This window comes from Ambystoma mexicanum, chromosome 7q, assembly GCF_040938575.1.
Source record: "Ambystoma mexicanum isolate Mex_15411 chromosome 7q, UKY_AmexF1_1, whole genome shotgun sequence".
NCBI classification, from domain to species: Eukaryota; Metazoa; Chordata; class Amphibia; order Caudata; family Ambystomatidae; genus Ambystoma; species Ambystoma mexicanum.
In genome coordinates, this window is record NC_090941.1 from 299716906 (window position 1) to 299738597 (window position 21692).

Sequence of the window (21692 nt, forward strand, 5' to 3'; positions counted from 1 at the left end):
AGTTGCAAATTAAAGTCCCCTTAACATGCACAAGATGTTAGTGTCAAAATCCAGTCATTACAATAAGGTTGAATGTTTGCCTTTACGGGGTTAGTTAGTAATAGATCAATCGTTATGCCAGCATCAACAAGGGAGTTTAAAATACATTTATCCCATTTTTTAGGAAACTCAGCTTCCGAAGTCTGAATTACACTGCAACCATGCCTACTATGTTTGTTGCATTCATTCCCAATAAACATTTTTGGTAAAGATTGCACATCTTCCAGAGCACTTGTCCAGACATGGAAATGAAGCCCAATACATATCGTAAAAGACTGATTGGAGTGCAGGCTGGTAAACAGAGAACCGACTTCCAAACTTTTCCCTCAAAGCGGTGCCAAAATTGTCTTGGTCTGGGTAGTATGGTATCCGCCCCGTATGAAAGAATAGGGACCACTTTTTGAAGAAAAAAGGTTAATATATGAGCCGTTGTAAATGTAACATATCTGTGCAGTATGATCTTTGCTTGTGAAATTAGTGTCCTAATTTTAGCATCCATAGTTGCTTCATAGATCAAATTGTTCACGGTCCCTGCAAAGGGCAAACCCAAATATTTGTAATGAGGTACCAACACAAGTGTTTTATTCTGGAAGGACCATTGGTAGTTTGACATTTTGGGATTCTTTCTTTTTTCACACAACAATATTTGAGTTTTGTCAACATTGAAAGTCAGATTGTTATTAATGACATATTCATCCAGTTTATTTAATAACTCTTGCAGGCCCTTTGGAGTTTGGGAAAGTAATACAAGATCATCAGCATATAATAGCCAGATATTCTTCTGTGGGCCTAATTTTGGCGAATCAATCAAAACATCTTCGAAGGACACTCCTAAATCCAACAAAAAAGGTTGAATAACGTTGATGCAAGTATACCCTTGCTTTAGTCCCCACTGAGTCTTGATATTAGCTGATAGAGAGCCATCAAGTGATAATCTAACTTGGATGGTGATATTTTTGTGGAACTTCTTAATAACATTAGAAGAGAAGAAGGGCAACCGTATTTTTTTAGTTTACCAAATAAACGTTCTCGATCACCCAAATCAAACGCTATACGGAAGTCCACAAATGCCACATAAATCAGTTGGTAACACTCAAAATATTTAGACTTTAACATATATAGAGTGATCAGATTAATAGAGGTGCCTAGCCCAGAGACAAAGCCAGATTGATATTGGGTCTCTTTTGCACTCTCTTAAGGTCCACATGTCCTGCAAAACTATGCGACTATAGATCTTTCCGGGGGCATCCAATAAGTCAATGGGTCTATAGCTTTCAGGCAAACAAAGATCACCTTTCTTGTGGACAGGGACAATTATGGAGTGTTTCCATGAGGCTGGTATGTTTTGTGTTATATTCATTTGTTCAAATATTTGTTGTAGAATTGACGACCACATTTCAGGATGTTGCTTGAACGTTTTATTGGAAAGGCCATCGGGGCCAGGGGCCCTTGATTGACTTATTGTATTAATGAAATATAGTATATCAGACTTTGTTATGTTGATATAAAAAGGGCTATCAGGGACAGATTTGGATGCTTTGCCTGAGCGAGAGGGAATAGCATAGATTTTTGTGAAATGGCTAATCCACACAGACTCAGGGACACTGTAATTGAGACAGGCTGAGGGGTAGCTAAAGCATGATTCAGCACTTTCCAGATATGGGCAGTGTTTTTATCACAAGTGGCTAATAACATAGTCTCACCATCTTGTTTCAACAATTTAATACGATGCCAACGGTGCCAATTTCTATAGGTTGTTTTGGCCTTGGTTAGAGCTTTCGATCTAAGAGTCAAAGGTAGATTCATGGCTTCACGTTTTTGCAAACGAATTGCAGTTTTCACATTCTTAACCTCGACGTCGAAAGTGTGGTTACAACATCTGTGAGATAGATCGTTGTTGCTTCTAACAGCAAAACATTGCATAAGGTCATAATAAGGAATGTCGCGAGATGATTGATTTACTCGCGAATGGAGGAAAGCAGAATGTAAAGATTGGTCAAATTGGATCAATGTGGTTTCAGTCCAATTTATTCGATTCAGGCGTCCATTGACAAACATTGTACCTTTTGTGGGCAAAGTAAGTTGCTTAGGAGAAGCCAAGGTTACGATCCACTCAAAGGTAAGCATTCATTGTTCACTTCACACCATAGATTTAATTTGGAAGGATTTAGATTTTAAAAATAGTTTGTCATCAACAGAAATATAATCAATGGTAGCTTTGTTATACCCCTGGGACCAAGTGTGTTTTGAGTCGCTATTGTCGAAGCTACTCCCAGTAAGATTATAATCCAGCAAAGTTGATACATCGGATAAGAACCTCTGATCGTTAATGCTCTTGGGATTCCAGCATAAATTAACTAGTGCATATAAGATTGCATCAATTGAAACAACAGTAAATTGGAAATAAGAGTTTGGAGCATAGGTAAAGACTATGCTAATTTTGGAACTCAATTTAGATCCGGTCAGGAGACCAGACATGGGACGACCTTTATCTCCCTTAAGGACAGGGGTAAAATGAAGAGCATGGTTGTCCCAAGAAGGCTCTACTGTCAGCCAAGTTTCCTGTAATAGGATCAAGTCATAACTGTTCAATGTGAATTTTTCGTTATTGATCAGGTGATGATGACCACGTGTGTTCCAAGAGGTGAGCGTTATAAAGCGCACTTTTATGTTAATACACTCTAGTTAACTTCTGCAATCGCAATTACAAATGCATTTCAAAGTAGCCTGTTCTGCTGTTCTTTCTAAAGAAGTTTGCCAAGTTGTTTTGCCGTCGCATCACCCCACAGACCCGCTTGTGGTTGTTCATTATTGGTTTCGGAAGGACCCAACAGAATCAAAAACCCCATAACTAGGAGCTGATCTTTAGCTTCCCAGATAAGATTCCGAACAACTCGTGAGCTGAGCCACAAACAACCCGTGCTCAATGTAGAGTCATTAAAGAATTCAACTTGTTCAATATCTGCGGTACTGATGTCCTCCAATAATGGGATATCTGAAAACAATTCTAAAACACTGCGTCTGTTAAGGACACATTGTGGGTAGGGTAAAGGTCGACAGCCAAGAATTAACGCTGTGGAGTTCTTAATACAAAGTTTTACATTAGTGATTGGCTCTGGATTATGGATCATTTTTTGGGGATTAGAAGCTATGGGAGCTATAGCCTTATTTTGTTTTGAAGGTAAAAGTGATTGTAACAATAAGGCTATTTCAGCGTCATGCGAAGAGTGAGGGGGTTGAGAAACCAAATCCAAGCCGCCTTTGCTAGGCTGAACTTTTACATAGGATTTATTTACAGGGTCAAGGTTTATCAAAGGAGATGGTACATTGGGAATTAGCTCTGGAGCTTGTAATAATGGGGCAGTAGAAAATCTACTCATATACGCATCAACTTCTTTCCTAATCTCCTGTCTCCTTGCATCTTGTACAGCTTGATGGTTGTCAGCAGGTATAGAAGCTTTGATAGTCTGAGATGCTAGAGCTGGACATGGATTATTAGTCTTCTCAGCTGTAACATTTGGGTTATTCAACAGTGCCTGATCAGTGTCAACAGATATCATAGCTTTTATGTTCTTAGCTTCCAATGTTGATTGCAAATTTTCATGATTCTGGACAGCATGAACTAAGTTATCCAGCAGTGCATAGGGCGTTATGGATGAAGAGGTACTGTTTGCAGTTGCAAGTTTTAATTTACGAGCTTGGTTCAATTGAATATATTTTTTGGTTACAGCCATAGAGGCTAGATGTTTGTTCTTAGGTGGAACGGTTAACGTTTTAATAAATTACTTTGAGCCTGCTGTTGAAGTTTCTTTGTTCGTTTTTGTGTTTTTTGATTTTTTCTCTTCAGAGAGAATGATTTTTTTACTTAATGGAGTTTTTTTGTACAAAAGATGGTATATGGTTCCTGTTCTGATAATTTACTATTCGAGCTGACAAGAGCTACAGCACAGTTATCTTTACAGGATATTTGTTCCGTAATGATTTGACCAATGTAAGGTAGGGAGGAGGTTAAACCAGGATTGACCGCAGTCGTTGTATTCGTTTGCGGCAGCGAACATGGGACCAAAGGGAGCATGACCAAAGAATATTTTTCCATTGTTGCAAAGGAAGTGTTTATTGCAATGGTTGAAGTTAAGGATTTTATAGGAGATGAGCTTCTGTCAACTAATGAGATAGGGATATTATTGCGCAAAGTTGGTTCAACTGAATGAGAACCCTTTTGGTCCAAGAGTAGGTCTTGCTTCAATTGCCAAGCAATAATGGAAATTAGTTGTGCACTTTGAGCATCTAATTTCATATTTAACGTATTGAAGAGTTGGGTAATGGTTTTCATTGTAAGGTTCATTGCTTCTAGTGTGAGTTCGACCACTTTTGGTATGCTTTGAGTGTTTGGACGATTTTCTGTGGTATTACATTTTCGGGGAGGGGGAGCAAGAAAGGAAGAGGTTATGTTTGATTTCGTGAGGTTAGCATTCGCAAACATCTTAGGCGAAAAGGACAGGTTTTCAATCATCTCCTGCACAGTGAAGTTTGACCCTGGAGAAGGTAAATTGATGACTGCAACCTCATCAGAAACTGTAGAGACAGCTGTGTTTTTATTCTGGGAAACCATGACTATAGAGTCTCCTCTCAGGACAGTACTGTCGGAAAGGGAGACATTAGTGATAGTGCACTGGGTGGACTTGCTCTTAATATCCATATTAGGATGGGACTGACAAGCAGCCACAACACTCTTTGAAGCCTGTAATTTCAATGCACACTCAGGATAGAAAAAACATATATCACGCACAGCAGAATCTTTTGTGTCCCTTGTGCATTGGATCACCTGCTTCCTTGCTTTGAAACGAGCATTCGGGGTAGAGCACACTTGTCGTGGTGTGGAGAAACTGGGGACAGCTTTAGGCTGTTTGCTATTTTCATCCTGACTTTCACAGTAAAGAGGCGGCATGCTTGTTCGCAGCATGTAAAGGCTGTGTTTCATTTGAAAGTTTCTCACACTATACTAAAGAAACTAGAGCACTACAGTATGCGCTCACAGTGCAGGTATAACAGATGTAATTCAAAGCAAACAACAACGTAAATAACAAAAAAGAGCACAAACCTCAGCCACTCTGAGATGTACAAAGCAAAAGTACCGAGTGAGAGAAAGCCTGCGCCGCTCGCGTCGCTGCGGCGAAGCAGCAAAGCAGTACTTCTCGGTACTTCGCTCAGGTGTGCACGCGCTAGTGCGTGCGTGTGCCAGATTAAATAGGTCCACGCCAAAAAAGGGGCAGAGCCTAATATTTAAGTAGTAACAGCCATATTATAGGCTTTCTTGAGCTGTAAAATGAGAAAAGAAAAGAAGCTTAGATTCAATCCACAGGTATACACCAAGGCAGAGTAGATCTTGATGCTGTGAAGAGTAAAATACCATGTTGCTCAGCAGTACAGTTCCAAACAAGATTCCAAACTTGCAGGGAGAGCAGCAAAGCGGTACTTCTCAGTACCTCGCTCAGGTGCGCGCACGCTGGTGTGCTCGCGTGCCAGATTAAATAGGTTCACGCCAAAAAAAGGGGCGGAGCATAATATTTAAGTAGTAACAGCCTTATTAAAGGCTTTCTTGAGCGTGTTGCTCAGCAGTACAGTTCCAAACAAGATTCCAAACCAGCAGGGAGAGCGGCAAAGTGGTACTTCGCGGGACTTCGCTCAGGTGCGCACGTGAATATTACATGAAATTAAAACTGGGACAAAAACTGATGTGATTCCATTTGGCTCAAAGGTAGAAGTGTACCGAAAAAGGTAGTGGAACTGTGGTCTCAGCAGGGGAGGGGGTAGGCGGAAGCATAGTGCAACATGTGACAAGGCGTTGCGGCCGGGGTGTTGCAATACTCTAAGTGACTTGTAACTAAGGCTCTGATTACAACTTTACTCTTGCACATAGACATGAATGCACAGATCCTCTGTGTAGAATGGTGCATATGGTCGTAAAAAGAAGAGGAATGGTAAACAGAAAAAGAATAAGTAGGGGAACACCACTCCCGACCGTTCCTGCTCACTTCGAGCACTGATGTTGGGTCCATGTTTTCTGCTCAAGTGATATCAAATTGAGCCAACAGTTCTTTTTTTTGATGGAACACGGTCAATAATGAGGACAATGATTCCGAGCTATGGGGGCACAGGTTATGTCCCACCCTTTGTTTATGAAGAATGGACTGGAGAACAAATCATTTGCTCGAATGCTTTTTACATTAACAGCATAATTAGCGCACAATCTCTATGCTCCATGTGTTCTAATTTTCATAATGTACTGATAATCAGCTTATTCAAACACCTCGGTTCCCCGTAGAGATTATAATGTGATAGAGTTATGAGTTATAGAAATGTGGCAATGGGTGTCAAAATAAATATATAGGGTACATTTGATAACGTATTATGGCTCGATACTGCTATTTAGGAGTTGTAGTGACAGACATCATTATAAAACATGACGCTGAAAACCTAGTGATTTGTAAATGTCATCAGAACCGCCATATGGCATTATTGATTAATAATGTACTCCTTATGTTTACATTAGGCTTAACTAAAGGTCTGAAAACTTAAAACACAGCCATGATATAGTGCATGTTAAATAGGAGCTATGTCAAACAGGTCTGTAATTCACAGGTATGACACCATTTCAGTGAATCAGAGGTTTTGAAACCACTGATGTCTGTGCAGTGGAAAATAACTGAACATGTTATAAAATTTCTCAGACTCGCATAAGAGTGTAAGCTAGAACTGTCCAGTCCCTGGTCTTTAAAACATGCCCATCTGTCATGGTGCTACGTCCTGACTCCCACCCTTGTGCCCCTCTTCTGTGCGCCCTGCATCCGCATGGTTGCAACTCCACGCCTTTATTACCCTTTGCATGGAGCAATTTGCAATAATGGAACTTCCAATCTTGCCCTCTTTAATCTTGTACCATAAACCAAAATCGCCTTGCCGAAAAATGTATGCTTGCCTTTTTGATACTACTTATTCCCCCTAAGAATTAGAATGTTTCTTTCATATCCATCTCCCCATCCTTTCCTCCAGTCCATACAAGCTTAATGTACATATCTCTTATCACCAGGCTTGAGTAGCTTTCAATCAGCTTATTTTGTCTCCAAAAATAGGTCCCCGGAGCTGAATGTAATACTTAATGGGATTTTGTCAACCATGTGGGACAGATGTAACAATACTTCAGTCCTCCGGCTGTTCAGACACTTTGCTCCCTCTGCGGCACAATATCCGCCTGCATCTCCCAATAGCCGGAAAGAAACGTTGAGATCTTCCGAGATGATAACGCTCTAGCTCTTGCCCCAGCCCTAGATCTGCTTTGATTCCATTTAAAGCATCATACCCAAATCTGTACTTATCCTGTACTTATGGATGCAGTCTCAGTTCTTTATTTTCACCAACATTAATGCATGACTATAGCCTTATGGACCAATGGAAAGGTTGTTATCGCCGGATATTGACCCGCCACCAAGTTTTGACTCAGGACATAAGTTGGGTTAGAGTTATTATCCCACAGTATAATGACACCCCTCCCATGGTCCATAAGGCTAGTAGAGCATGGCAGAAGTAGCAATACAAGTTTTTGAGTTTTGCTGTTAAGTAAAAACTCCTTTAAGAGTAAGTAAAGTAATAGGCAAACTGAGTAAGTAAATCACGTGTGTTTTTATAGTGTTTAAATATTAATAACAAGTATTTTAATTGCAACTTGGTTGAATTGGAACATATTTAACATGAGTATTCATTAGGTGTCATGTAAAAGCAAAAGGATTCTCTGTAAGAAGGTTAAAGCAGTTTCCAATATTTTAGCTTTCTCTTTCCTGTGATAAATAGCATGTTGCAGAAAAAAAGCCTCACAAAGAAAGTTTCTTTTTTTTAAACTTACATGGAATTTGCATTGTTTTTTTCCTGTTTGCTATAGAAGAACGCAATCAATACCAGTAATTATTGACTGCACTCTAAACATTCTGATTGGATCAGAGGAGGTCAAGAACGATCTCTGTGTCCTAATGAAGGTTATGAGCTAAAGCAGGGCTGTAATCTCCTCATGAGCCAAGGGTGGTCCCTGGTTCCTTCAAGCCCATACTCAAGTACTCAAGGATCCAAGCACACAAGGGAAGTACATGCTTTTCTGTGATAGAAGCTTCAGTAGAATTACCATTTCCAGAAGGCTTTTTCACGCCAAAAGAGGACATCTTGAGCAGCAGCTATTTCTTGTTTAAGATCTAGAAACAAATATGAAAGAAAATTGATCAGTGTAAATAAATAATACAATGAAAATCGGCACACTGATTGTTACGTTATAGTGCTACAATGTGCCACTATCATAAACATAGGAACTGTACATGAAAATAACTGCCTGCAAAAGAGTTGAATTGAGACACAACCCATTAATCAACCAAAAATGAGAAGATTTGAGGGCCTTACTCGGTGGTAAAGTCCCAATGCCCACAGAAAGGGCCTTTAATGAGGGCAGCAGCCCATTATTACCGAGAATGGCCTGCATTTCTGGAGATCAATTTCTGGAGAATACAGTGCCTTCACAAGTGCACAATGAATGTTTGCTGTAAATAAAATATTCAATTAAAATATCCTTCCTGGAAATAGCTTTTTTGGCCATTGGAAGTCCAGCAGGGGCCCCCTCTTCCTTTCCAATGATGGTGGCCACTGTTGGGTGTCCTGACCCACGTTTAAGCTATCATGCCACAACATTTGGTGCTGTGGGCTTAGAAAATTCAAGATGGCGGAAAACCCACATGTGCGCCGAAATCCAGGAAAGCTGCGCAGTTTGTGCGCACACCGAAATGGTTGCCTCACTTGCCACCCACCAGTGCGAGAATGAAAGGCCGGGTTGCCATGAGGGAAATGGGTTGCCAAAGGAAAAACAGTAGCGCCGGTTAGCTTCAAAGCGCTTTAAAACCACCATTGGACTACCCGCACAGTAGTCTGAAACCATTGGGAATGGCAATGCTGATTGCCAAATGCAACCTAGAATGGTGGGGAATTCATTTCTTAAATCTCAAAAATGGGTGCAGTACCAGTACTCACCACTATCCAAAAGCCGGCATTTTAAAACCACGCCAGATTTTACTTTTTTGTGTAAAACTGAATGAACCCAAAGCAGGCTAAAGAAAGACTTACTGAGAGGTGGATACAATGTAAAGTGATATTCTGAAGTGACTTGAAGGTTTATAACAAGACTGGCTGAGCTGTGGATTGCAGCAGTTTAAGTTGCACTGGATTTAAAGATACTAAAATCGAAAATGTTTAGATTAAATGAGTGACCTATGTTTGGTGTCACATGCCTTTGTAACTGTTGAAATGTCATAGTTTTGCACTTAGAATCAGCATTCTAGCTGCATGTGTAAAATTGCAAGTTAAGTTAAAAAGCAACAAAAAAAAAACATGACAGTTAGCTGAAAGTCTGGCTTAAGGAACTCGATTTTGCTTGACAGCTACCCCCATCAGGAGTGAAACTTGAGTCACAGCTGTGTTCCCAGGCTATCTGCCTTTTGCTGGCAACACTAAGGATATGCCATCTATCTGATAATTGAATTACCTGTGCTCTACAGGATCTCTGAACAAAGCCTGGCCTGACTCAGGCAAAGGTTTTATTACAGCAGTCGTAAAATGTAGCTTCCTCTTGGCAGAAGCTGGGAGGGGCACTGCCTGTGAGAGCAAGCTGGCTTGGCAGAACTGGATAAACCAGTATTTCTACCTTGGGCTGAGAGGAAACCACACCCCTTTGGAGCCAGAACATAACTTTAAAAAGATGGATCATTCATAGAGCGGACATGTGAAAATTTTATAAATGATACCATAATTCTTGTGATTTTTCTGCCCACAGTTTAAGAGGTTTTTAGAACCGGTGGTATGTTCAGGGGGGTTTTAGCGGAAAAGTGGATATTACTCTAAATGTATGCATGTTAAAAATCTGAAACTTCATCAGTTAATGTCCATACTCCCTGCGCACATGTATGTAAAGTTGGGTCAATGTCAGAAATTGAAAAATCAGTTAAAAAGTCAATTATGTGCCATTTCTGAATGCAAGCTCTTAGAAACAGCAGATTTGGACAGAGACATGGCTAAATTCAGCCACACCATGTATATGTAATTTCAAGCAACTGTGTAACTGTGAAATATGTCTTTTATTATCAAATATAGAATGTGTGCAATCTGACAGAGGAGTGTCCTATCTGCAAGCCATAAAATGACATCCCTCTGACTCACAGTTCATTCCCCAATCAAGTGGGGAATGGAAATTTGACCAATGACAAGTGAGAGGGGCGGGTTTAGTTATGACCAAACACACACACCCACATTCTAAACACATAAAAGCAGAGAGTCAGGACAGATAGGGACTTTCAAATCCATCTGCCGCTGGAAGCTCTGCCGGAAAAATCCATACTTTACCTCCATCAAACCTCCAGAGAGCCAAACTAGAGAATTCAATCTATCCAGAACTAGAGACCCAGACCAGAGAACCAGAGAGAGCTGACCCAGATCACTGTGAAGTGCAGAGACCAGAGGCGAGTTTAAAACCTGACCAGATCCATGGCGAGGCCCATTTCACTCAAGAATATAGTGTGAGTACATAGCAAAACTGTGCAGAACCAATCTCTTAGTTAAAATAATATAATTCAATCCTATTTTAATCTAAGTAGAACTGTCTCCTAACTGTCACCTGCCCTTTGCAAAGCTGTCACTTGTCATTTTCTAGTTGCAAGCTGCACGTGTCATTTTGAGCTTTTAAAATTTCAAATCTGAAAAACGACCTTCACAAAATCGCTCATATCTCCGCAACCGTTTGTGCTAGAGACTTGCAATAACTTTTATCTGAAAGCTTAGAATCGTGGCTTTCCTACGAACCTAGAACCGCATTCCTACCCCCTATAGTTTTACCGCAATCGCGGAACACGCATCCGCGAATTTTACCGCGATTTGCAAATTTCTCCACATGTAAAATCAGCTGCTGCTTGCCTTCCATTTGCCAGAAATTCGTTTAACCTGCTAACTATCCCTGCATCATTGCTAGTGTGAGACTGGACTAATATTAACTAGATACCACTCACCCTGAACCTCTGAAAGGGAATTAAAAGCATTTCCAGCATATTTCTCATCCATTGCTAGCACATATCAAAGCATTTTGCCTGTGTTTTCAAAACTCCTATCTGTTTTCTGTTGTCTAAGCTTGCTGGGGTGAACTGAATCACATTTGATTGCATTTCTGAGAACTGTGTGCTTCCTTCCATTTCCTTGCATTGCATCAAGGGGGGGAGGGGATTGCCAGAGAAAAGTGATTACATTGTTTTGTTGAAATCATATTGAGTATTTCTATACTGCATTTCATTCATTCAACCTTGCATCCATTTGAACTCTATAAAGCATTTTGTACCACCTTCTTCTTTTGTTCCTATTCACCTGTGTGCTACCTTATCCATTTCATGTCAACTCCTTATTGATTATAGAGAAGCGTGTTAGTGCCAGATTCTCCGTTGTTAATCTTTATCATATCAGATTAAGTGTGCTATTCAATTATTAATTTATTATAAAGCGTGATATATATATATATTGTTTAAATTATCAATTAAACCTTTTAACTTGCAAAACAGAACTACTTCTTGGCTCAGTGGGGTCAGGGTTATTCAAAGAGAGGGGTGTTATATAGGGGTAGTCATCCAGAACGCATGAACTGGACATAAAGATATATCAATAAGGGTTTCCATTCAGTATCCCAGACTAGGCATTGACTTAGCTGTAGTGTTGAATTGAATCCTCTTACAAATTGGGGGCTCGTCCGGGATGTTGGGTTAGATTTACCACTTGTGCAGCTTAATACAGTGTGCTAACTGACGGGATACATACATCCGGTCGGATCACCACGCTGCATAACGCTGTGAAGCATTCCTCAAAAGGGACACTCCAAGAAAAGTTCTGTTCTGCAAAAATAAAATACTAACTTCTGTAAGTCAGGACAGAGACCAATCTCTAGAATGACGACCTTAGTAGACATGAAAATAGCTAGAGAGCACTTCTTACATAAGTTATTTGTGAGAGGTGAGTGGACTCACCACGACCAAACAGTCTGGTTGCAGGCCATCATGCAACAGGTCACGGAAACAGGGTCAGATATATGGAGGGATCAGGGTCCCTTACATGTGGCCCTGAGTGAACTATATATGGCTCCTAAAGCCAAAGAGGAACACAATAAGATTGCCAGGATAGCAGCATACCCGTACCTATATATGGGAGACATGCAGGATAGATGTGCTGAAAGCCAAAATCTGGCAAATAGGCAACAGATGGTGTTAGAGAAGGTCCAATCTGACCTGGTCTCTTCTGAGCAGAGGCTGCAGAGGAGCCAGGAGTCAGAAAATGACAGCAGACTGTACATCACTAAAATAAAGGAGGATATGGATGTGCTGCAAAAGGAAAAGTCAGAACAGGATACCAGATTTCTGGCCTTGCAGAAAGAACACCAAGAAGGTTTGGACTCCCTACTGCAAAGCCAGAAAAAGCTGGAGCAACAGCTAGACTTCAATAGGGCATGTGCTGAGCAGGTAGTCACCCTGCAAAGCCACCTAGATAGAGAGAAGGCAGAGAGCAATAAACTAATTCTGAAAGACCTGGACACCCAGGCAGAGTTTGATCAGGAGCGCCAGAATGCTGGTGCCTTCCAAAGGCAAAGGGACGACCTGGCAGCACAGATGCAGGCTCTCAGACAGGAAAGGGATACCTTAGGCCAGGAAGTCTGCCATTTAAAAAGAAAAATGGAAGAAAATCACCTGACCCACCAGGGACTGGGTGACCTCCAAAAAGAACACCGGAACTTGCTAGAGCACACCAGGAGGGTGGAGGATGCTCTAGCAAGAAAGGAGCAGGCCAATAGGGACACAGCTCAGGAGGTAACCCTCCTGCAGCAAAGACTGGCCCAGTTCTCCAGGACCAACCAGGAAGCACAGAGGGAAAATGAGGCTCTCTGCCAGCACAATGAGAGGCTCCAGCAACAGGTAGCGATGCAGGAGAAACTGATAGAGTCGAGTAAGGCCTTAACAGAGGAACTGAAAGCACAAATGCAGGCTCTTGCATTGCAACAGGGAGCAGGGGCGGATAGAGATGAGGTCCGCTGGGAAAGAGAGACTCCTGACCATAACCGCAGGAGCCCTAACACCAGGGGCCTTCATCTCCCCCAGTCCCTGGACTCTACCACCCCCATGTCCCCTGGCGCACATGAGCACAGGGCCACAGGGATGGCAGATTACTATCCAGCTAAGAGTATGGGGCTCATAGGCCAGTACCACTCAGGAATGGAGGGGTGGGCATCCGGGTATGGGCACCCAAGTACAGTACAGTTCAATGGGGAACCCCAGGAGAGTAGGCCCATTAAGGGCATCCTGAAAACCTCTGCCCAGTTAGGTCAGTGGAGGGGGTACCCATCAAATCCTGGCAGCAAGGAGGAATCTGAAGACTCCTCTGAACTGCGCAGGACACAGGAGACCAGGTCCCCACATTCTGCCAGCCATTCCCAGGCTCGCAGAATCCGGGAAAACCTGGAAGAACAGACGGGAACCTCTGGGAGCAGTGCCTCTGAGTCCGAGGACGAATGGACAAGGGTTACCCGAACCAAAAAGGCCAATAAGGCAAAAAGGGCCTTGCTGAAGGACCCCTTAAAGCAGATTAAGGCGATCAGGAGCGTCATCACGCCTTACCATAAGAACGCTAAGTATTCTGTTTGGGAGCACTTAGAGTTGTTTGAACAAATGATGGAGACTTTCCATTTGAAGGACAGCCAAAGCTGTATTCAGTATGTAAAGTGGACCTTCTCCCCGGAATACTCCAGTTTCTTTGCAGGGCTGGAGGACCAAAATCATTTAAGATGGTCCACCTATAAGGCGGCCATCTTGAAACATTTTTCTGTTCACAGAAATCCTCAAGAGGCTCGCAAGGCAGCCTACAATTTGCAATGTGGGGAGGATCAGGCCCCACAAGAATTTGTGCAGGAGTTAAAGCGTGCTTTTGCGCAGACCACCAGAAGGGTGCGCACAGACAGTAGAGAGTTCGTTAATACATTTTTTCATGCCTTGCCCAAATATATCATGACCCAGCTCGTGAGGGATTTTCACGAGAAAAGATCTTTAGACTGGGTCATTGAACAGGCTACCCGGATCTATGAGGTGCAGAAACCGGTAGATAGCAAAAGTAATGCCCAGAAAAACCTCAAAGCCAACAGCACCCCTGCTGCTGCCAAGGTGGCAGAGGTAAAGGTCACCCCCGTTTTGGATTTGGAGATGGGGGGGCCTAAAAACCTACCTGCACCTAATAATGCTAGGCCCAGAAGGTCCTCGGGTCAGTCACAGGCAGGGAGCCAAGGAGGCAGCCCCACAAATGGGGTCCCTCGCTCTCCTGATTATGTAAGTCCCCGTTACAAGGGAAACAGACCCATCCTGGGTTATGTGTGGACTCCTCCAGCCCAAGGGGGGGGATCCAGCCAAGCACCTAACCCAGGGAACTTCCCTCCTAACTTCCCACCGGAGGGCAGAAATTTACCAAACCCTGGGCAGAACTTTTTCCCCAGATATCCACCCGACTTTCAGCCCCAAAACCATCCATCCTTCTTTCCCCAATTCCCTGAGCCCAGACCACTGAATCCGGGAGAGGGGAGGCCAAGGGTGGAGGGGTACCCAAATCTTCCCAACCCGGGGTATTACCAGAGGAGGGACAGCTACCCTTCCCGGGATCAGCCCAGGGGAGAAAACAGGGCCCCGTATCAGCCTGAGCGGGTTTCCCAGTTAGAGCGCCAGGTTCAAAACATGGCGCGGGATATGGGTCACATACTGAGGGCTCAGCAGAACCCTCAGATGGGCGTGCCGGCGCAGAACGCACCCAACTCTGGACCTGGTGCTCCAGAACAATGACGGGGGCAGCACCCCGATAACTCACCGGTTCCCAGGGAGGAGGCACAAAGGGAAGGGGGGTGTAAAGCCTTGGAGGAAGCTTCCTTCCTCACTTGTAAACAGCCCCTGGAAACCCAGGAACCGGAAACAAAATCTCTTGCCCCTGAAAGTCTGCCTCCTAAGGAGCAGAGGGGGGGTAGGAGAAACAAAAGACCCAAACAGACTCAGTTTGAGGAGGAGGTACAGATCTTCCAATTTGAGGGAGAGGGATCCTCAGAGGATCCTGGGAAAAGGATCTTCTCCTTCAGAGAGGGGGGAACTCCTCCCAAAGAAAAATGGGTCCCTAGGGATGCAAATCCAGACTGGGGAGATGTGGAGACTGAGCTACCGCCGCCCACCATCTCATCCCAGAACCAACCGCAAGAAAATCCCCTGGTTCAAACCCATCCTGGTGACTGCCTCCAAAAGGGGGGGGGCGGCCCAGAACCGGAACCAGGGGAACCCACAATGGCTCTGATCTCCAGTTGCCAACTTTTTCTTTCAGATTCCCAAGACTCTCCACAGAATTCTGCCCAAAATTCTTCTCTCGCGATGTTCAAAACCAGAAAGTTAGCCCACCAGTTGTCCAAACATGTACATTATCTGTGCCCCCTTGAGGAGAAGGAGGGAAGATATTATGCCCCGGTACAAGTACAGGGGCAGGGTACAATCTCAGCACTGGTGGACACTGGATCTCAAGCTACCCTTCTGTCCAGAAGGGCCTTTGATGAACTGAATGCAGGAAGGGGAGAGAATTACCAAATTCCTCTCACCTCTCTTCCTGGACAACTGCAGAACTTTGACGGGAAGGAAATTCCCGTCGAGGGGACGGCAGATTTGGACATTAAAATTGGGCGACATAAGTTGAAACACCCGGTCATAGTTGTGACCCCAGAGGGCACCCCTTGTTTACTAGGGAATGACCTCCTGAGAAGGTTGTCACCCCTAATAGATTGTGTAAACAAGGTCCTCTGGACCCAGACTAGCCGACCAATAAAATTAAAACAGAGTGTCAACCATGTTAGTTTAAACGGCACCTGCCACATGGTTGAACAAAAATCTGACCAAGTAGAATTTCACTTTCAGAATAGCCAAATTCCAGACGTGACAGTAATAGCAGTAGGACAACAGCCTAGTGATGGGGGGTCCTCTCTATTTCTGAAAATCAACCTTCCTTCCAGTTTAAGGTGGTATTCCATGCTGGAAGGAAACACTCTGAAATTCTATACCAATCCACAATCTGAAACTCCCACTCCTATAGTCCAGAAAGATGTGAAATCAGCTCAGAGCCTGGCTGATATTCAGCAAATTGGAGAGCAGTTGTTCATCCCTGTTCAGTTAAATGATGGGAAGGACTCTGTTCTCGCTCGAGTGTGTGTGAACAACGGTAAGAGCTTCATCAGCGAAGCCATGTTTCGCCAACTCCCAAAAGATCCAGCCATTCCCACCTTCAAACTGATAGACAAATGGGAAATGGACCTGGAAGCACCTAATTCCAAACATCTCCTGCCAAGCAGGTGTATGCTCAAAATCTCCATTGGCAACAAGAGCATAGTCCACAATTGTTGGGTCGTGCGAGACGTCCCTGCCGCCTTTTACTTAGGCAGTGACATTCTCAATCGCTTTGCCATTAGTTTGGACCTAATAAACTTCAAAGCTTGGTCCCGATTAGCGGATAATCCCATGGGCTTTGATGATCCAGAAAAAGCATTTAGGTCAGCTCAATTGCTACCTTATGCAGTTGGAATTCAGGTTAAAGAGGAAGTCACCATCCCAGAAAGGACCCGACAATTCTCCCTGGAAGTGAAAGTTAAAAGGGGACAAGAGTTGAAAAACCCTGATGCTTACATACATCTAAATGCTTCTCTCCAACAGCAAGGGTTGGGGGTAAACCCAACTCCATTAGTCAACATAGAACATGACACCATTCCAATAGAGGTGGATAACAGCGACTTAAAGAGTATTACTCTAGCCGCAGGCACCATTATTGGAATGGCGGTTGATGACCGACATTTCTCCATTGATCTTAGAAATGAACTGTTAGGACCAATCCCCAAGGACTCTTTTGACAGTGACAGTGATGATCATACAACACCAGACAGGATGTTTACCCGGCATGGGGGGAACTTCCTGGTGTACACTTCCTGCCCCTATGGTAAGGAAGATGTGACTTGTGACTTCAGGAGGGATGAGGTGATTTTCCAGGTGCATGAGGGCTGCCTTTCCCACCTGAAGCCTCCAGTCCAAATCAGCACTCTGACCAGGGACTTCTCCACCCAGCTGGAGGAGGCCGCGGAGATAGCCAAACCAGAAGTCTTTCCAGGCTTCAGGCAGATGGTGGAAGAGAGAGTCAACCTAGCTGACGCCTGTGTGACTCTGGAACAAAAGCAAAAGTTGAAACAAGTTTTCTTGGATTTCCAAGATCTCTTTGCGGTAGACTCATATGACTGTGGTCGCACTGACATCCACACAACAACAATCCCCACGGACCCTGGCATGACTCCTGTGTTTGTGAAGCAATATCGCTTGCCTCTCGCATCAATGGAGTCCCTTACTGAAATAATTAAGAACCTTGAGTCCCGGGGAATAATCCGTCCAGTCCACAGCACCTTCAATAATCCGGTGCTGGGAATATTGAAGCCAAACGGCCAGTGGAGACTCTGCGCCGACCTCAGGGAGCTCAACAAACGGGTCCATACTTCCCGATGGCCTCTTCCCTACATTGACCAAGGGCTGGCCCAGATTCAGGGGTCACAGGTATTCACTGCAATAGACCTGACCAATGGATACTGGACCGTGCCTGTCAGCAGGGAGGACCAATACAAATTGGCTTTTACCTTTGGGGGCCAGCAGTACACATGGACCCGGACTCCCTTCGGATACCTCAACTCCGGCAATGAATTCAACATTTTCCTACATAAGGCCATGCCCGACCTGGGTGCAAGGGGTAACCTGGCTTATGTAGATGATGTCCTCATCAAAAGCTCAACTGTTGAGGAACACATAGCGGAGATCCGTTATGTTCTGACACAGTTGAGGGCCGCCGGAGCAAAACTTTCCTTTCAGAAAGCACAGTGGTGTAGAACCCGTGTTAATTTCTTGGGGCATGAGATTACTCCTCAGGGTCTCTGTCCCCAGGAAAAGAAAGTGGAAGCACTTCAGAAACTGAAAGACCCCACAACTCTGCGGGAACTAAGGAGCCTCCTTGGACTGACTAATTACAGCAGAAAGTTCATTGAGGGCTACGCAGAGATCACCAGACCCCTGATTCATCTCCTGAAGGGGGGGGTCAAGTGGGAATGGGGTCCAGAACAAGCCGAGGCGGTAAAACAACTCAAAAGAAGCCTCTCACAAGCGCCCTGCCTAGCTTACCCTGTCAGAAACAAGGAGTTCTTCCTGGAGACGGGGTTCTCTAATACGTGCTTGACGGCAGTATTATATCAAAAGCATGACAAGGTCAATAAAGTAATCTCCTATGCGAGCAAAACTTTATCCTCTGTGGAGGAAAAATTCAACGATTGTGAGAAGGCACTCCTGGCAACGGTGTGGGCATTGAAGAATTACCGCCCGTTTATCCAGGGGGAACACATCATAGTGGAGACTCCACACCAGCCTCTGCAATATCTCCAAAGTGACAGAATCCGGGCCGGAAATGTGAGTAATTCCCGAATTACTTCCTGGATTCTGTCAATGCAAGGCTTTCCTGTGGAGGTCAGATATGGCCAAAACAAGAAGAGTCCACTCGCGCAAGGTCTGGCTGACTTGCATGATTGTGCCAGAGAAAACTGTCTCGAGGACGAAAGTCTAAAAATCAAGGACAACATGGAGGCATACCTTAATTCCCCACACAAAGTCTTTGAAGAGGACAAGTGTGAGGGAATGCCCACTGTCTATGTGGATGGATGCTCTTACCATGTTGACAACAACGGGGAGAAAGAACTGGTGGCCGGCGTAGGGAATGCATGGGTGAATGAGTCCCCAGAACCCTCCGCTGGATACAAAATTGGTCCCCGAAGTAGTCAGGTGGCAGAATTGATGGCTGTGCATCAGGCCATCCTCACTGCTGTCCAGCATCAACTCCACAAACTGGTCATAATCACAGATTCGGATTATGTACGGAATGGGTTCGTGGAGCACCTGGTTAATTGGAAAACCAGAGGCATGTTATGTGCTAACAACAAACCCTTGAAACATGGGAAGTTGATCCAAAACATTGATGATCTGGTCACATCGAATGGGATGACCATCTACTGGAAAAAGATCAAGGGTCATTCCAAAGTAGAGGGACCAGACAAAACTGGAAATGACTTAGCTGATCAGCTGGCCAAAACCGGGGCCATCCAAGGGGATCTAATTGAGATTGAGTCCCTGTTGGGGGAAATCCAGGTCACTGCTATCACTAGGTCCCAGACAAATGCTCACAACGACCTTTCAATTGTACAATGGAGTAAGGAGACCCCTGATGCTGATTTGATTACCGCTCAGAAGGGGGATCCAATAATTGGTAATTTTTACCAGCACCTTGAGGACCCTGAGAACTTTCCCCTGACGGATACCGATTACATTGTGAAAGAGGACCTAAGAGTGTTGATGAAATGTCCAAAAATGTTCCGGATCCAAGACGGTTTGTTGGTAAGGAAATCCAAAGCTGGCCACGATCAGTGGGTGGTTCCTACCTCATTCCGAAGCCTGATGTTAAGTCACGCCCATGATGCGGCCACTGCCGGTCACAGGGGGTTTCGCACAACATTGGAAATCTTAAGAGAGGTTGCATACTGGCCACACATGGGGCAGGACCTCGACCAGTACCTGAAGGGTTGTCTTGTGTGCGCACAATTTCAGCCATCATCCCTCATGCACCGCGCGCCTCTCCAAAAGCGGGGGATGACACTGCCATGGTCAGATTTACAAATCGACTTTGTAGGCCCTGTGATTCGCTCGGCTAGGGGGAATAAGTACATGTTGACTGTGACATGCTTGTTTACCAAGTGGGTGGAATGTCTCCCAGCCCCAAATTGCAAGGCAGAAACTGCAGCTGCCTTGATGATTAACCACATCTTTTCCCGTTTTGGTCTACCTCAAAGGATTGAGTCAGACAGAGGTAGCCACTTCACCAGTGAAGTAATGACAAAGATGTGGGAGATACTGGGGGTCAAGAGAAAGCTGCATATTGCTTACAGACCAGCTTCTTCTGGGGCAGTAGAGAGATATAACCGGACAATTGTGAGCATATTAAAGAAGTTTGTGGCAGATTCTGGGCCAAGTTGGGATATCCGATTACCTCTGGTCCTAATGGCCATCAGATCTACCCCTTCATCTGCAACCAAAATGTCACCATTTGAGTTGATGACTGGGCGCAAGATGGTGCTTCCTCAGCATTTGCTCTATAGGACCCAAGAGCAGACACTGATAAATGCCTCCACTACTCATGAGTATGTAGAGAATTTAAGGAAACACCTCCAACATGCTTTTGCTTATGCTCAGCGGAATCTAGAAAGATCAGCTGATAGCATGAAGACCCACTATGACCTGAAAACTTCCAGGAAGGAATATCAGGTGGGGGACCGGGTCTATCTATACAACTTCCAAAGGAACCAGGCCAAGCAGCGCAAATTTTTGCCTACATGGAAAGGACCCTTTGAGATCATCGACAAGATCTCACCTGTGGCCTACAAAATCCACATCCCCAAAGGCGGTTCGGCAGAGGGGGAAGACAAGTGGGTCCACATAAACCAGTTGAAATGTTGCCATCCCAGGCACACTCTGCAACAACTGGAGGAATCCTCTGGAATCCTAGCGGGTACTGTCTCAGACTAATTCAGTTCCAACCATAAAACATACCACATCTAGTCTCTAAAATATTGTGATTTGCATGAAACTGTCTCTTAGTTATACTGTTTATTGTTTCAAAATAAGAATGTAATGTGTCGTGATGATGAAATGCATATGCTGCCCCACTATCTCAACAGTGGTGGAAAAAGTCTATGAGTAGGTATTGCCGCTCTTCCTTTGTCGTCCTAGGAGAAAGAAAACCTGAAGACGGGCCAAGGAGGATGATACGGAGACCGGGAACGAAGATCCAATGGGCCCAGTGGACCGCCCAATATTCCCATCAGGACCGGCGAGGAGAACTGATCGATCAGTACCGGATGGAGAAGAAGATGCTGAACTATGCCATCTACAGAAGAGGAAGAAGATTATGCGGACAGACCGGTGCGTGGGTCAAAACCCTTGGGCACGCGACTCCCCATCGACTCAAATTCAAAGTGCAGTCGCGTGGGGGGGATTGTTGGGTGTCCTGACCCACGTTTAAGCTATCATGCCACAACATTTGGTGCTGTGGGCTTAGAAAATTCAAGATGGCGGAAAACCCACATGTGCGCCGAAATCCAGGAAAGCTGCGCAGTTTGTGCGCACACCGAAATGGTTGCCTCACTTGCCACCCACCAGTGCGAGAATGAAAGGCCGGGTTGCCATGAGGGAAATGGGTTGCCAAAGGAAAAACAGTAGCGCCGGTTAGCTTCAAAGCGCTTTAAAACCACCATTGGACTACCCGCACAGTAGTCTGAAACCATTGGGAATGGCAATGCTGATTGCCAAATGCAACCTAGAATGGTGGGGAATTCATTTCTTAAATCTCAAAAATGGGTGCAGTACCAGTACTCACCACTATCCAAAAGCCGGCATTTTAAAACCACACCAGAT

General features: G+C 44.4%; 1 protein-coding gene across 29 annotated transcripts in view; it reads right to left on the reverse strand.

Annotated features, from left to right (window-relative positions):
- SCEL (sciellin) overlaps window positions 1-21692 on the reverse strand; it is a 500729-nt gene that overhangs the window by 420307 nt on the left and 58730 nt on the right. For all 29 annotated transcript variants that reach the window (XM_069640234.1, XM_069640237.1, XM_069640230.1 and 26 more), the window contains exon 2: window positions 8213-8279. In XM_069640234.1, the coding sequence (XP_069496335.1) occupies window positions 8213-8249 (37 nt within the window). In that variant the 5' untranslated portion in view covers window positions 8250-8279. The remainder of the gene's footprint in view (window positions 1-8212; window positions 8280-21692) is intronic.